This window comes from Rhinatrema bivittatum, chromosome 2 (genome assembly GCF_901001135.1).
Source record: "Rhinatrema bivittatum chromosome 2, aRhiBiv1.1, whole genome shotgun sequence".
NCBI lineage: Eukaryota > Metazoa > Chordata > Amphibia > Gymnophiona > Rhinatrematidae > Rhinatrema > Rhinatrema bivittatum.
Window position 1 is genome coordinate 639,080,262 of NC_042616.1, and position 15,214 is coordinate 639,095,475.

Consider the following 15,214-nt stretch of genomic DNA (forward strand, 5'->3'; position numbering starts at 1 on the left):
AACCAGGGCTTGAAAAACAAACTCTTGAGCTTTTACCAGCTGGATAGGGAAAGAGGAAAAAAAATATATCACTTGTCAGATTTCTCCCTCACCCACACCACAGATTTGCAGATTTAGAGTTGGAGGGGGGAAGAAGTGGGCAACAGTGGAAATCCAAGAGTGCTTCAGGATCACTGGGCATGGGGAATGTGAGTCAGTGCATGCACATGGTGCCCACTGGTGCCAACTTTGCTTCCCTCCTTCTTTGAAGGCTTCCTTTTTCAAGCAGGAAGCCAATGCAGAGGAAGGAGTCAGCACACACTGGTCCAATGCTCAGTGAGCCTGCAGCTGTTGCTATACCTTTTTATCAGCCAAGTACAGGATTTCCACCTTGCACCAGCTCCTGCAAAGATGAAGTAAATGGGTAAGGAAAGGGTGGAAGAGGCAGGGAAGGGCAATATGTATACCTGGCTTGCCAGTCCTGAAAGACATGCTCAAACAAGCAGGGTTTTCAAGCCCTAACAAAACTGTTCAGAACACTCACCTCTGAAGCAAAACAGCACAGGAAGAAGCAACTGCAATGTACATCAATCAATATATAACATTTTTACAACTAAAGAGTCTTAAGAGTAGGTAAAACAGGCAATAACTGTTCCATTTATTTTTCATTTGAGTGTCTGCTCCTATCTGGAATATACTGCAGGCCCAAACACTTCCACTGTTCAGTTTTCTTTTGCAATACTAATCATTCTTGCAACTGGCTATTATTTTAGAGGGAGAAGCCCAAAGATTCTGAACCACATGTACAATCACACCTGCTTTTCTGTATGGCTGGATATCAGAACAGCTTCCTATGGGGCCGATGTAATGAGCAGCGCCAAGCCTACTGATGTTTTTTTACTCATGTTTTAACATGGATTTTTCGGTATGTAAAAAAGGACTACAGCAAAAAAAAAAAAAAAAAGAAAATTACACTAAAAAGCCCATGGCAAGCTTAGCACTGGTGCATGCAAATTGCAGGGTAACAGCCTAATGGAGAAATTACTTATTTGAGTTTTCCTTAGTGTAGACAGATGGGACCAGTGGGTTTATGCTCCCCTGTCAGCAGATGGAGATGGAGCATGCTGATGTCACAGTACATGTACTCCTGCCTACATGTATTCTCTTCAAAAGCAACTGTGGACAGACTAGCAAAAAACTTGATTAAGAACAGTACTCATAACTGCTATACATAACATGCCATACTGGGTCAGACCAAGGGTCCATCAAGCCCAGCATCCTGTTTCCAACAGTAGCCAATCCAGGCCATGAGAACCTGACAAGTACCCAAAAACTAAGTCTATTCCATGTTACCATTGCTAGTAATATCAGTGGCTATTCTCTAAGTCAACTTAATTAATAGCAGGCAATGGACTTCTCCTCCAAGAACTTATCCAATCTTTTTTAAAAACAGCTATACTAACTGCATGAACCACATCCTCTGGCAACAAATTTCAGAGTTTAATTGTGCGTTGAGTGAAGAAGAACTTTCTCCGATTAGTTTTAAATGTGCCACATGCTAACTTCATGGAGTGCCCCCTAGTCTATTATCTGAAAGAGTAAATAACCGATTCACATCTACACGTTCTAGACCTCTCATGATTTTAAACACCTCTATCATATCTCCCCTCAGCCATCTCTTCTCCAAGCTGAAAAGTCCTAACCTCTTTCCTCATAGGGGAGCTGTTCCATTCCCCTTACATACTCAGATCATTCCAGACCAGTGGTATGTACCCAAGCCACCTTATACTGGGCGGGCCTTCTCAACCAACAAGAAACACTAAATTCATGTAAGAATCTAGGTACTCCAATCTAGGGACTGGATGAACATTTACCAGTAATCCCTTGAGATCCAGAGCCACACAGGAGGACTACTGATAGCTTTCTGCCCTTGGCTGCCACATGAGTGTAAGTCCATCTGCTTACACTCAGGAAAATGAAATTATCAGGTAAGTAATTTCTCCATTTTCTAGCGTGTAGACAGATGGACTCAGGACCAGTAGGATATAGATCCTCCCCAACAGGGTGGGAGGCTGCCCTTTGTCCAGTCAACACCACACGTGCAAAGGATGCAACCCCCTGGGCCTGCATATCCAGGCGATAAAACCTGGAAAAAGTGTGTAACAAGGACGTTGCAGCTTGGCAGATATAGCCAGGAAATAAACTAACTTCCGCTTATGACACTGCCTGAGCCTTAGTGGAATGGGCCCTAACCTGGAGTAGGCAACTGCTTTTTAGCATCCATACACGGCTGTGACTACCACCTTAATCCAGCAAGCTATGGTAGCTCGCGAAGCTGGAGTGCTCCACTTACTCCCACCATCTTCTGGAAAGGCTCAGAAACCTCCAGATATCGCATGAGTCTCTTGACATGCAAGGAGTGCAGGAGGCAATACTCCTTTGCATCGCTGGCGTTATCCAGGGATGGCAAGGAGATGGACTGATTCAAATGAAAGTTCGACATCACTTTGGGCAAGAAAGAGGTAACAGTACGCAGCTACCTGAAAGAACGGCTCCTGGCAAGATAAGGCCTGCAGCTCAGAAATTAGACATACAGAACACATAGGAACACAGTATTCAAGAAAAGGCTACGCAGCAGTCAGAACATAAGGCCCACCAAGAAATCCGGCAGCAAATTAGGACTCCACAAGCGGACCAGTAACCTCAGGTGAGGCCTAAGATACTTCACTTCCTTCAAAAGACGGACCAAATCAGGATGGGACGACAAGGAATCACCATTCACCGGACCCCTGAAACAGGCAAGAGCCGCAATCTGCACCTTCAAGGAATTAAGAGCCAATCCTGTATTCAACCTATCCTGCAAAAAAAAAAAAAAAAAAAAAAAAAAATCCAGAATGAGCGAGATCTTAAATGAACAAGGAAGAGCACCATACTTCTCACAGCAAGCCTCAAATACTCTCCAAACCCGCACATAAGCCAAGGAATTGTAGAATGTCCGAGCACGAAGTAAGGTGGAAAAATAACCACACTGCAACAGGCGAGCCCTCTCAAAGGCCTAACCGTAAGACAGAACAGAGTTGGATCCCTATGAGGAACCAGACCCTGGCACGGTGGAAACTGAAGAGGGGTCTCCACCAGGAATCTTTGCAAATCTGCATACTATGGATGCCTGGGCCAATCTGGCGCCACCAGGAGAACCAGCCCCCTGTGGCCTTCGATTTTGAGAAAATTATCCTGCCAAGCAATGGCCATGGAGGAAAGGCGTAAAGCAATCTGTCTTCCAGTCAGACCTGTACGACAGTATCTATGCCCAAAGACCACAGATCTCTCCTGCAACTGTAGAATCAAGAAGTTGCCAACAGGTCTAGGAACAGAAGGCCCCAGTGATCAATAATCAGCTGAAACAATTTGGTAGACAATACCCCTTCTCCTGGATCCAGACTCTCTCTGCTTAGAAAGTCCACTCTTATGTTGTCTTTTCCTGCAATAATAGATGCAGAGATCTGTAATGACTTTCTGCCTATGCCAAAAGTTGGTTTATTTCCTGCGACACATGCTGGCTCTTGGTTCCTCCCTGGCGATTGAGGTAGGCCACAGTCATTGCGTTGTCCGACACCACGTGGACCACTTGAGCTTGCCGCCTGTGGCTGAACTGCAAGCATGCCACCTGGACTGCCCAGGCCTCCAGGCGATGTTCCAGCAGGACTCCTCAGTATTCCAATGCCCTTGGGCCATCAGTTCCTGACAGTGAGCTCCCCAACTCTGGAGACTTGCATCTGTTGTAAGTACCAACCAGGTCGGGGACGACAAGAAAACTCTTTTTCCCAGAAAACTCCATCACTGGAAGTGAGAGCAGACTTCCATTTGCAAGTGGAGCCGAACTGAATAGTCCAGATTGCGGGTTCCTACGATTCACTAGTGAGCTCTGAAGATGACACATGTACTCTCTCCTACGGCACCACTTCCAGGGTTGCTGCCATCAAGCCAAGCACCTGCACATAGGCCACATCATCGAGCTTATAGTGTTCACCAACTGAAGCACCTGAGACATCCATTTCTGAATTCGAACTTCCGGCAGGAAAACCTTGTCCTGTCCAGTGTTGAACCAAACCCCCCAGATACTCCGACTGGGATGGCTGAAGACTGCTTTTGGCCAAGTTCACCACCTAACTGAGCTCCTGCAACAAGGAGATCACCTTGTGTGTCACCTTCCTGAGGCTTGGCTCGAATCAGCCAGTTGTCCAAGTATGGGTGCACCAGGATTCCTTCTCATCTCAAGGCCGCCGATACTACCACCATAACCTTGGAAAACATTCTGGGGGCAATTTTAGACCAAAGGGCAGAGCCTGAAACTGATAAATGGCACCCCAACACTACAAAATGTAGAAAGCAGTGTTCCAAACAGTTGGGAATATGAAGGTAGGCCTCGGACAGATCCAGAGACATCAGTTCCTCAGACTACACCGCCATCACAGAGCGTAAGGTTTCCATACAAAATGAGTCATCTACAAATGACGGTTGACCCAGAGATCCAGGATGGGATGAAAGGAACCCTCCTTCTTGGGCACAACAAAATAAATGGAATAAAATCGCCCCATACTTTGAGACGCGGGCACTGGAACCACAGCTCTCAGCCTGAGGAGCCATTGAAGCCTGCTTCTTCTGCAGGAAGTGGCAAGGAGACATCATGAACACGTCCCAAAGAACACTGCAAAATTCCAGCGCATATCCTTCTTGTATCATCTTCAGGACCCACTGGTCTGATGCGAGCTCAACCCACCTCTCTTGTTCCTGAAGGTGGGTCGGCAAACCTTCATTGGGAAGCTCTGCCACCTGAGCCCACTCCTCTCTTGGACTGTCTGGGACTAAAGGACAGAGATCTACCAAAAGGCAGAGTCCTCTGAAAGGTTGACCCTCTGTAGAGGCAAAACCACTTGGAACCACGGAGCTGACCCCTCAAACCAAGCAACGCTGCAATTGCTTATCCTCTGGCAACTAAGGAAGTGGTGATTCACCCCATTTACTGGCCAGTTTCTCCAACTTGCTCCCAAACAAGAGCGAGCCTTGAAAGGGCATCTTTGTAAGATTAGCTTTGGAAGCTGCCTCAGCTGACCAATTTCACAACCAGAGTTGACACCTGGCCATTATCACCTCTGCCAAAGTATGGACCAAATCGTAACCCGTGTCTGCTAAAGAAGTGGCACTGGGTTTCATAACTGCTCTGGAATTCCCTCCAGAATCAACCTCCTGAGAGAGAAGCAGACAAGATGGCTCCAATAGAGAGCAACAGGCAGCAATCTGTAAAGTCATCACCACCTCCTCAAACGCTTGCTTAAGGATAGCCTCAATCCTCCTATCATGCACATCCTTCAAGGCTGCTCCTCCCTCCACACAGGGACAATCCCACTTTGGGAAAACACAAAATGTTCTCAATCAGCTGGATCCAGGGGGTATGGGCCTTCCAACATCTGACCTGCTTTAAAATTTACCTCTGGGGCATCCTATTCAAGATCAATCAATTCCTGAATGGCATCCATTCCAGCGCATATCCAAGGAACGCAAGGAAACCAAAATGGGATTCTTCTTCTTCGGCTCTTGACATGGCATCCGTACCAGGAACACCCAGCTGCTTCAAAGTCTGGGAAAGGGCCAGCAGTTCATCTCTATGAAAGAACCGCAACATGGTGCGATACAGTTCTAGATCCAGAGGGATTTCACCATGTTCCAGGGAATCAGGATCTGCCTTATCAGTGCCATCCAGGTTCCTGTCGTGAATTCCCGCAGGGAGCAGAGGCGAGCTCTGTCACTTTAGCATAGGATTGGAAGAGGGCGGTGAGGGTCTGACCTGACAGGATTGGGTGAAGCAGAGGACTGTACCTGAAGAAAAGCTTGTAAGCCTTGGGAAAAAATAAAATTCCACCCAAGAAAAAAAAAAAAAAAAAAAAAAAAAGAGGAGTTGGGTCCAAACCAAGTCCAGAAGGAACTGGAGTGGGGCCCACAGAACTACCCTCTCTGATGGAGGAGCCATTAAGGGAGAATCAAAGTCTGGCATCCCTCCAGCCAAGGCTATAACCAACCCATCATCAGAATGGGAGGAGCCAGGCTTAGCAAAATCTGAGGAAGAGAACTCACCCAGCACTGACATTAGAAGACAGGTCAGGCTGAGAAGCCCTAATATGACAGGCAACACAAAGAGAAAGGTGCGCAGGATTCTTGTTTACTGGCACCATTGCAGAGGTAAATGTGTGTCTGAATGGCTTGTGCTCAAAAATGTATGCACACAAAAATTAAGCGCTGGAGAGGTAAGTGCAGCAAGGCATCCGCACAAGTCGTGCACCAAGTAAAGCGTCTGAAACAGTACAAAGCTTGTGTGCGCAAAAGGCGTGTAGAACCAATGCACTACACACACTGACAACCTACAGAAGGCAGCAAAACACATACAGGAGTGCCCGAAAACATCACCGTGGCCTACCACATGGCATGCAAGCAAAACGCGGGGCCTAGCCCACCAGGACACCCAGTTCCCCAATCCCCACGGGAGCAGGAACGAACATCAGGATGGTACACCAAACACGGAGACCAGAAGACATCCGAAAAAAAAAACCCAAACACACAACCTGTCTCTGTACCTGAAGGTAAAACATTCACTTTTTTTTTTTAAGCCTTAACCGAGCTCAGTGCTTACCAGCTGAAGGACTACGGGAGATGAATACTGGCAGGCTGGGATACATACGGATTGCTTTGAGTTTCTTGGAAGGAGAAATTTGTACACACACTATGACATCAGCTTGCTCTGTCTCCATCTCCTGGCAGGGGAGCATAACCCATGGGTCCTGAGGCCATCTGTCTACATGCAAGGAAATAAGATATTACCCTGCAACATAAAGAGGCACACTCAGAGGCAGGTTGGATCACCACCTTCTTCCTCATTCCCCAGCAGTAAAGCTGCTCCCAACTCTGGCCAAGCATTCCAGGTCCCAGTCCCTTCGGTCTTTTGTCACTCCTTACCTTAATCCAGCGGTAGTCATTCTCCACCCCCCCCCCCCCCCCCCCCAATATTATGCTTTCCCAGGAACAGAAATAAAGTAGGCCATGGAACAGAAGGCAGTTCCCCTCCCCATCCTCTCTCAGGAGACCCTACTGGAGAAAACCCCTCCCGGCATGGCTATTGTGTCAACAAAAGGACCAATCTGAAAGTGGGGCCAACTTACAGGTCTAGCCTAACCACATTGGGGAAGTTTTGTTAGCACAGGTTGACATGCAAATAAGCCAAGGATTAAAAAAAAAAAAAAAAAAAAAGTGTTTTTGTTTTACCATGCGTGGTCTATTTGCATATCATTATCTTGCTACATCTCACAGGGTCCACCAATTTTTGCATGCACGTAAAATAAAACCCATGCTAATATATAATTGATTTTAGTACAAACTTTATTACAACGGCTCCTATGGACAGAGAGAGCAAATACATTTCCCCCATCACAGTCATCACCAGTGTAGTATCAGACATCCTGGCTGGGGGCTATAAGTACTCCCTTTGGCCTCAGACATAAAAACACACAACCTGACATAAAACTCAGACCCTCATGCATATTAGAAATTAACACTATAGAAAATAGCTAAAGTTGTGCCCATAGTATACTTGTGGATTAAAAAGCAATATGAAAAAAGTTAACAGGTTACCTGATCAGCCACTTTGTAAATCTCTTGCCTTTTGCTGCAGTCACAAGTGTAGTCATGTACTCTTGATGTTCCAAGTTCTTTGACCAACCTACTTGTTTCCTTGTTGCCTTCATGATTGATGTCCCAGAGAACTAAAGTGGCTCCACGTTGGGCAAATTCTAAGGCTAAAAGCCTTCCTATCCCACTTCCAGCTCCTGTTATGAGTACTATTTCACCAGCTACATTCTTTTTTCGAATAGGGATAAACCATAACAATATAGACTCAAGGATATAATATATTGATAGCACCAGGACTTTCAGTGTTTCTAGAAAGAAGTTCATCTTCAAAATGTTTCTGTTCAATACCTGTTGAAGAACATTTTATAATGTTAATAAAACATACTCTATTTCACTTTCAGTGCTTTTATTGGCACATAGTAAAAGACCAAAGTGCCCAATCCAGTCTGCCCTGAAAGGTATTTAGGGTTTTAACTACAGCTCTGTTCAGGTTTCTTCCATGCCTTCTATTAACTGCTGCTCCATACAGGCTTCTCCCATGCAGAAATGTTACACTAGAAGTTACCACAGATTACCCAGATCCTTAATTTCCATCCAGTAGTCATTAGGGATCCTCTCTGTTTATCCCACACCGTTTTAAATTCCATTACCATTTTTGACTGCACCATCTGTTCCAGGAGGGCATTCCATGCATCACCCCCCTTTCTGTGAAGAAAATGATTTCTGATGTTGCTCTTAAGTTTATTCCCTTGCAGGCTGAATGCACCTTTCTGATTGCACAAGACTTGCTGCCAATGCAGCAAGGAGCTCTACGTGCAGAAAATGTGCGTTGCAAAATGGGAGTACTGCTTAGTGCCCCTGCATGCAAATAAGGGCATTAAGCAATACTCCCCAATGCAAAGAGGTGTGCTAGTCAAAGGCAGTCTCTCTTAGTGCTGGAAAGAACTCCTAGTCAGAGATGAAGTTAAGTTTCTGACACTACTGCGCTGGCATTTAATACCCTCCAAAAAGGAAAAAAAAATCTAAAGAGTCCGGACTTATTGGGCTTACTGCTGCCACTTAACCAGATAAGTATGGCCTTACCCAGATAACTGATGGCTGCTGTCACTTTTCTGGATAAGCGGTGGATAATGGGGCTGCATCAGCCCTGTCAGGGATGCCCCTCCACCCCACCCACTCTACTGGGCACAGTTTCTTAACACCCAGATTACTCTTATCAGCCTGTTGGAGTTTTATATCATGACCTTTAGTTCTAATCAATTTCCTTTCCATTGGTAACGATTTGATTCTTGTCCATTATTAATACTTTGCACTTTTTTTTTAAACCTTCTCACGCCCTTAAGGTATGCATATTTAGATCCTCAAATCTCATGTGTCTTTTGGCACACATTCTACACCACTTTGATGGTTTCTCTCTGGGCTGCTTCCAGCCTCTCTCTATTCTTTTTAAGATTTCATTATGTTCACCTAGAGCCATACTTTTTCTTCCAAAGGCCCTTTAAATTCGCTCTTACCTCCGTTGGATCCGGGCCCGACCACGCGGCTTCCTGTGCCGTCCCTGCCGCCCTCCGACCGCATGAACGCCGCGAAGGCCCGCCCCCCACCAGCAGCCAGCCAACCACAAGGGGCCCTGAGGCTCCTTAAAGCCAGCTGCAGCTCCGGGATCCCCCTCTTTCACCGGCGATCCTCTGCAACCGCGGCGACCGGACCGAGCGAAGGCCTGCGCGATCGGCGCCACGGACCCACCGGGGTAAGGCCCTTTAAATTCGCTCTTACCTCCGTTGGATCCGGGCCAGACCACGCGGCTTCCTGTGCCGTCCCTGCCGCCCTCCGACCGCACGAACGCCGCGAAGGCCCGCCCCCCACCAGCAGCCAGCCAACCACAAGGGGCCCTGAGGCTCCTTAAAGCCAGCTGCAACTCTGGCGCCGCGCGCCGTGCGTCGCGCGCCGAAGGAGCGCGACAAAGGGGCCCCTTTGTCGCGCTCCTTCGTGCAGCCCATTCGGACTGCCCTGAAGGACTCCGAATCTTCATCCAGACCACCCTCGCTCTCTCAGCAGGCCCACTGGACCCGAAGCCCACCTGCCAACTCTCAGCCAAGACCAACCTGACCTGAGGAACGCCGGAGTGAGTAGGCACCCCCACAGATCCTTTCATCCCCTTGCCCCTGCCACTGGACTACTGCACACCCTAACATCTTAATACGCCCCAAGCCGTATTAACTGCATATTACCTAAATGGTCTTGCATTGTTACCTGCATTGTTCCTACCGACATAGTCTTACCTTGTCCAAGAACTGCACATTATCTGCATTGTTTTGTATTGTCTAATCCGTACTAACTGTATATTACCTTTCATTGTCTAATCTGCAATATCTGCTTTGTTTAACCTGCATGGCGTACTATCGACATTAATCGCACTACTACACCAGCACTGTGCCCTTTCCCTCAGCCAAACTCTCCCTATACCTTAAACCCCACCCTGTATTGCTTCTCACTCTCACCACAGACACCACCCTGGTTTTATTCTCTGTTAGTCCTCACCACCCAAGTCCCCTCACTTTTCTAGAACCATGTGCCTACTCCCCATCCCAACACGGCACTGCCCACTACTACGCAAACCCCCTACAACACCCCCCCCACCCACCCATACTTCGCAAATCCCTCATACCGATTATGACCCCACCTTTCTCACAACTCCTAGGTTTAACAACAATAGCCATTACTCTCTTCAATGCCCAATCCATACAAAAAAAAGGAACTATACTAAACGATCTGCTTACAGACGACAACCCCGACCTTTGTGCCATTACCGAATCCTGGTTAAAAAATACCGACCAGGTTTTCCTAAACCAGCTCCCCACAAAGTCATACGACCTCCTCTCCATACCAAGGCCGAAAAAGAAAGGAGGTGGCCTACTCTTGGCAGCCAAGAAAAAACTCAACCTCAAACTCCAAACCACTCAACCGCCACCCAAAATTGAAATTGCACTATTTGCATCCAAATCCCTACAAATCTGCCTAGTCTACGCCCCCCCAGGCCTAATTGAAAAAGATCCCTCACCCATCACTGAATACTTCACCGTCAACATCAAAACAGACCTTCCTACCATTATTCTAGGGGATTTCAACCTCCATGTGGATACCCGCCCCACCACCCCCGCCTGCGAGACTCTACTGGACACCCTCAAAGCCCTAGATTTCAACCAAATCATCACCGAACCCACACACAAAGCAGGCCACACACTCGATCTAATATTTGTGAATTCTAAAATAACCATAGCCACCCCACCCGTAGTCACCCCAGTACCATGGTCCGACCATTTCCTCATTAATGCAACCCTTGAAACCAAACCCCTTACACCTTCCACACAAAAACACCATAAAACCATCGCATTCCGTAAACACTGTAGCACGGAAGAGCTCACCCTAGCTTTCAACAAAATAGCTAACAACATTGATCTCACCAATCCAGACACCGCACTACATTCCTGGAACAATCTCACTACAACCATAGCCAATAAACTATGCCCCATTATCCACAAAGAAATACCCTTTACACAACAGGAGAAAAGGAAACCTTGGTTCTCCGCCAAGTTAAAAACCTTGAAACAAGAGCTAAGAGCCAAAGAACGCGCCTGGCGCAAACAACCATCTGCTTCACTTAAAACCACCTATAACAACACTCTACACGCATACCGTCATGCAATTACCCAAGCCAAGCGTGATTTCCACGCGGCAAAGATCCACGACTACCAATTTAATGCAAACGCCTTATTCACATATGTCTCAGAACTCACCAACCCCAATGCACCAACACTCAACGATACTGTCTCCCACAAAAAATGCGAAGAACTAGCCCTATACTTCAAGAATAAAATCGACAATATTCTACTCTGCTTCCCAGACAACGCTACCCCCCTCCCCCCCATCCCCAATGACAAAAAGATCACCCTCAAAACATTTGACCTCACCACCAACATAGAGGTAGAAGCAATACTAAAAAAGATGAAACCATCCACACACTCTTCAGACACCATCCCTTCAAAAACCCTCCTCTCCATCATCCCCGCCATCACCAAACATATTAAGGACTTTATCAACTGCTCTATTACTGCAGGCAGTGTCCCAGACCCACTCAAACTGGCCATAGTCAAGCCCCTTCTAAAGAAACCCACCCTCGACCCCACAGACCCAGCCAATTACCGTCCAATTTCCAATCTCCCATTCTTATCAAAAGTACTAGAGAGGGCTATTAACAAACAACTAACGGAGTTTTTAGAAGACCACAATGTCCTCCACACTCAACAGTTCGGTTTCCGTAAAGACCGAAGCACCGAAACCTTACTACTAGCCATGACAGACACCATACTTAAAGGCATGGAACACGGAAACTCGTACCTACTCGCCCTACTAGACATCTCAGCTGCCTACGATACTGTCAACCATCAGATACTAATGACCCGCCTAACAGAAATTGGTATCGCCGACACAGCCCTCTCATGGCTCTCCTCCTACCTCACACACAGAGAGTATCTAGTAAAAATCGACAAGCACGAATCCTCGCACATACCTATCACGCAGGGCGTACCCCAGGGATCATCCTTATCCTCCACCCTGTTTAATATTTATCTCATACCCCTATGCCACCTTCTCTCCAAACTAGGCCTGAAATTCTTCCTGTATGCAGATGACGTACAGATTCTCATCCCGTTTCAGGGATCCATAAAAGAACCTCTGCAACGCTGGGAATCCTGTCTCGCCACCATAAGCGCCTCACTATCCGAACTCCATCTAGCTTTAAACTCGTCAAAAACAGAAGTACTCGTCATTTCTAAGCAGCCTGAACGTTTCACCCTCCCCATGCGACAGAACACCCCTCAAAATACAACCACAGCCACCCCTCAGACCCAGTTTGTAAGAGATCTGGGCGTCTACATAGACCAACACCTAAGTTTCAAACCCCACATCAAAAACCTATTAAAGGGGGGTTTCTATAAACTTAACATCATAAAAAAACTCAAACCCCTCCTCCACACCCACGATTTCCGCACAGTCGTACAGACCACAATGCTTACAAAACTAGACTACTGCAATTCCCTATTGCTAGGACTCCCCGCCACCACCATCAAACCCCTCCAAATTCTGCAAAACTCCATGGCCAGAATCATAACAGGCACACAAAAAAGGGAACACATCACCCCCATACTAAAAGAACTACATTGGTTACCCATCTCCTTCCGCTCACAATTCAAAACCCTCACCATCCTTCACAATTCCCTACACAAACATAATCACACCTGGCTTGACGAAATGCCTCGTTACCGTTCATCCGACCGACCCACAAGAACAACCCATGCAGGTACTCTACACACCCCATCCCTAAAGGCAGCACATTCTACTCACACCAGAGAGAGAGCCTTCTCCATCGCTGCTCCCACCCTCTGGAACTCCCTCCCCACCCTCCTACGCCAAGAGACATCCCTGCAAATCTTCAAGAAAAGAGTCAAAACATGGCTTTTCCGACAGGCCTATCCCGACACAAACCAAACTTAATTTCTCCACAGCCCCCACTGTTTCGAATTTCCCCCACCCCATCCTATGTTTCCCCCGTACCTCCCATGGATACCCTAGAAGAAACAACATTCCCCCTACAGCTTAATTTAATTTATTTCTTGATCATGATCGGTTAATGTGTACTTTTGTAAGAAATAGTATGTTGTTCTAAGGTTACATTGTTATGGTTTTACTTTATTTTATTCTTTATACATTGTTTTGTTTTAATGTTTTTTTGTATCGCCCATCTGAGTTCTATGTAAACCGGCATGATGTGCTGCACGAATGTCGGTAAATAAAAGTTAATAAATAAATAAATAAATAAATATCTGGGGGCTGAATACCATTGTTGATTAAAACATTAATTCAGCAGAGAAATATAATTGGCTGTACTATGCATGGGACCTATTCAGAGTTCTGTGAAGTCAGTACAATAATACCTATACAGCATCAATTCAATATGAATAGCAGAAGAGTGTACTCAGGGAAGGAATGCTTTTTTCTTTTTATAAAAATGCATTATGGTCCAAAAATACAAGAATATTAAAAAAACAAAAAAAACACACACCCAAAAACACCACCACATTATGAAAATATGGAGACCTAGGTTAAGAAGAAAATATATAACAGGGCAATAAAATAGGTAATAATGCTGCTTTCAAGCATGTCTTTCTTCTACACTGCCCACGCCCTCTTTACTTTTATAGCAAAAAAAAAAAAAAAAGGTAAAGATCCATAGTGCGTCCATAAATGGGCTATTTTAATTTTTTTAAGTTCTCTGCAGGAGAACAATGCTGTGACCGAAACCCACCCTGAGAAAATATCCCTGCAGGTTACTAGGTACAAAAAAAATTAAATAAAATCCCAAGTTTAAGAGAGTGACACTAATGCAGGCACCACTCCTCCTGCAGTGGGGAGTTATATAAACAAAATAGTTAAGACAATTGAACTCCACGAATCCGCAGCCCCTTTCGTTTAAAAAAAAAAAAATACAAGGGAGAGACCTGGCTGGATAACCCAAGATAGTTATGGCTGACTGACCTGAGGCTGCTCTCGCTCTCTTCGCTCCAGTGACTTCTAGCGTTTATTTGCTTGTCCTTTATTATAGCTAAACTGAAGAAAAAGAGGAAGGCTGAGGTGCCCTCCGTAGCGCCCCAAACCCGGAGTTGCTACAGATCAATAAAAAAAACGTGCGCAAAGCTCGCTCGGGTGGCCAGCGAAAGCAGAAGCAGGACATGAACGCACAGGAAAACGTTGCCCTAAGCTTGTCTCCGCCCCCAGTTTATTGCTTGAAGCGAAGGGGGCGTGTCCCGTCCCGGAACCACAACTTTGTTCCCGCGAAAGAGGTCCGCTGCCGCTCATCCGGTCCTGCATCTGGTCCCGGGGGAGGCAGTGAAAAAAAAGAGGATAACCTTCGCGCTTCACCGCACAGCGGCAGCCGCGAATGAGCCAAGGAAAAGGATAAACGAGTGCAGAGTAGACTGTCGTGCTAGTAGGCATCCGGAGAGAAACTGAGGCTGGGGTGGATGGGGCAGGAAAAAGGGGTCCCCAAGTATGGCGGTTGCAGCGGCTCGGTCGGACAGGGGGGGACCGAAGGTAGTGGCGCAAAGGGGACAGGGTGTAAAATAGTAGGGGGCTGTACTTTTCTTTTCCCGCGGGGTGGCAGACTGTGACTGCAGGGTTAACCTTGACAGACACTGGCACATGCGGTGGGCTCATTGCACCGCGGGGCGACGTCATCAGCAGCTCCCTGGAGGGAGTAGTAGTAGCTTATGATAAACAAGAGAATGGAAATCCCATATCCGCTCATCTCCCGATTCATGAAAGGTCTCGTTTGTGTACATCCTCCAAGACAAAAACCTCTGGTGTGTTGGGACCTAAATGTAGTTTTCAGGGCTTTAATGGAACCGCAGTTTGAACCCCTGAAAATAAAGATGAACTTAAATATTTGACTTGGAAATTAATTTTCTTAGTGTTGATTACTTCGGCAAGAATAGTGAGTGAA

The 15,214-nt window shown here is 46.5% G+C and overlaps 1 protein-coding gene across 1 annotated transcript in view; it reads right to left on the reverse strand.

Annotated features, from left to right (window-relative positions):
- SDR16C5 (short chain dehydrogenase/reductase family 16C member 5) overlaps positions 1-14,479 on the reverse strand; it is an 86,123-nt gene extending 71,644 nt beyond the window's left edge. The window contains exons 1-2 of the mRNA XM_029591315.1: positions 14,251-14,479; positions 7,660-8,004 (exon numbers count right to left, since the gene is read on the reverse strand). Coding sequence (XP_029447175.1) covers positions 7,660-7,980 — 321 coding nt within the window. The 5' untranslated portion in view covers positions 7,981-8,004; positions 14,251-14,479. The remainder of the gene's footprint in view (positions 1-7,659; positions 8,005-14,250) is intronic.
- Between the last annotated feature and the right edge of the window lie 735 nt (positions 14,480-15,214).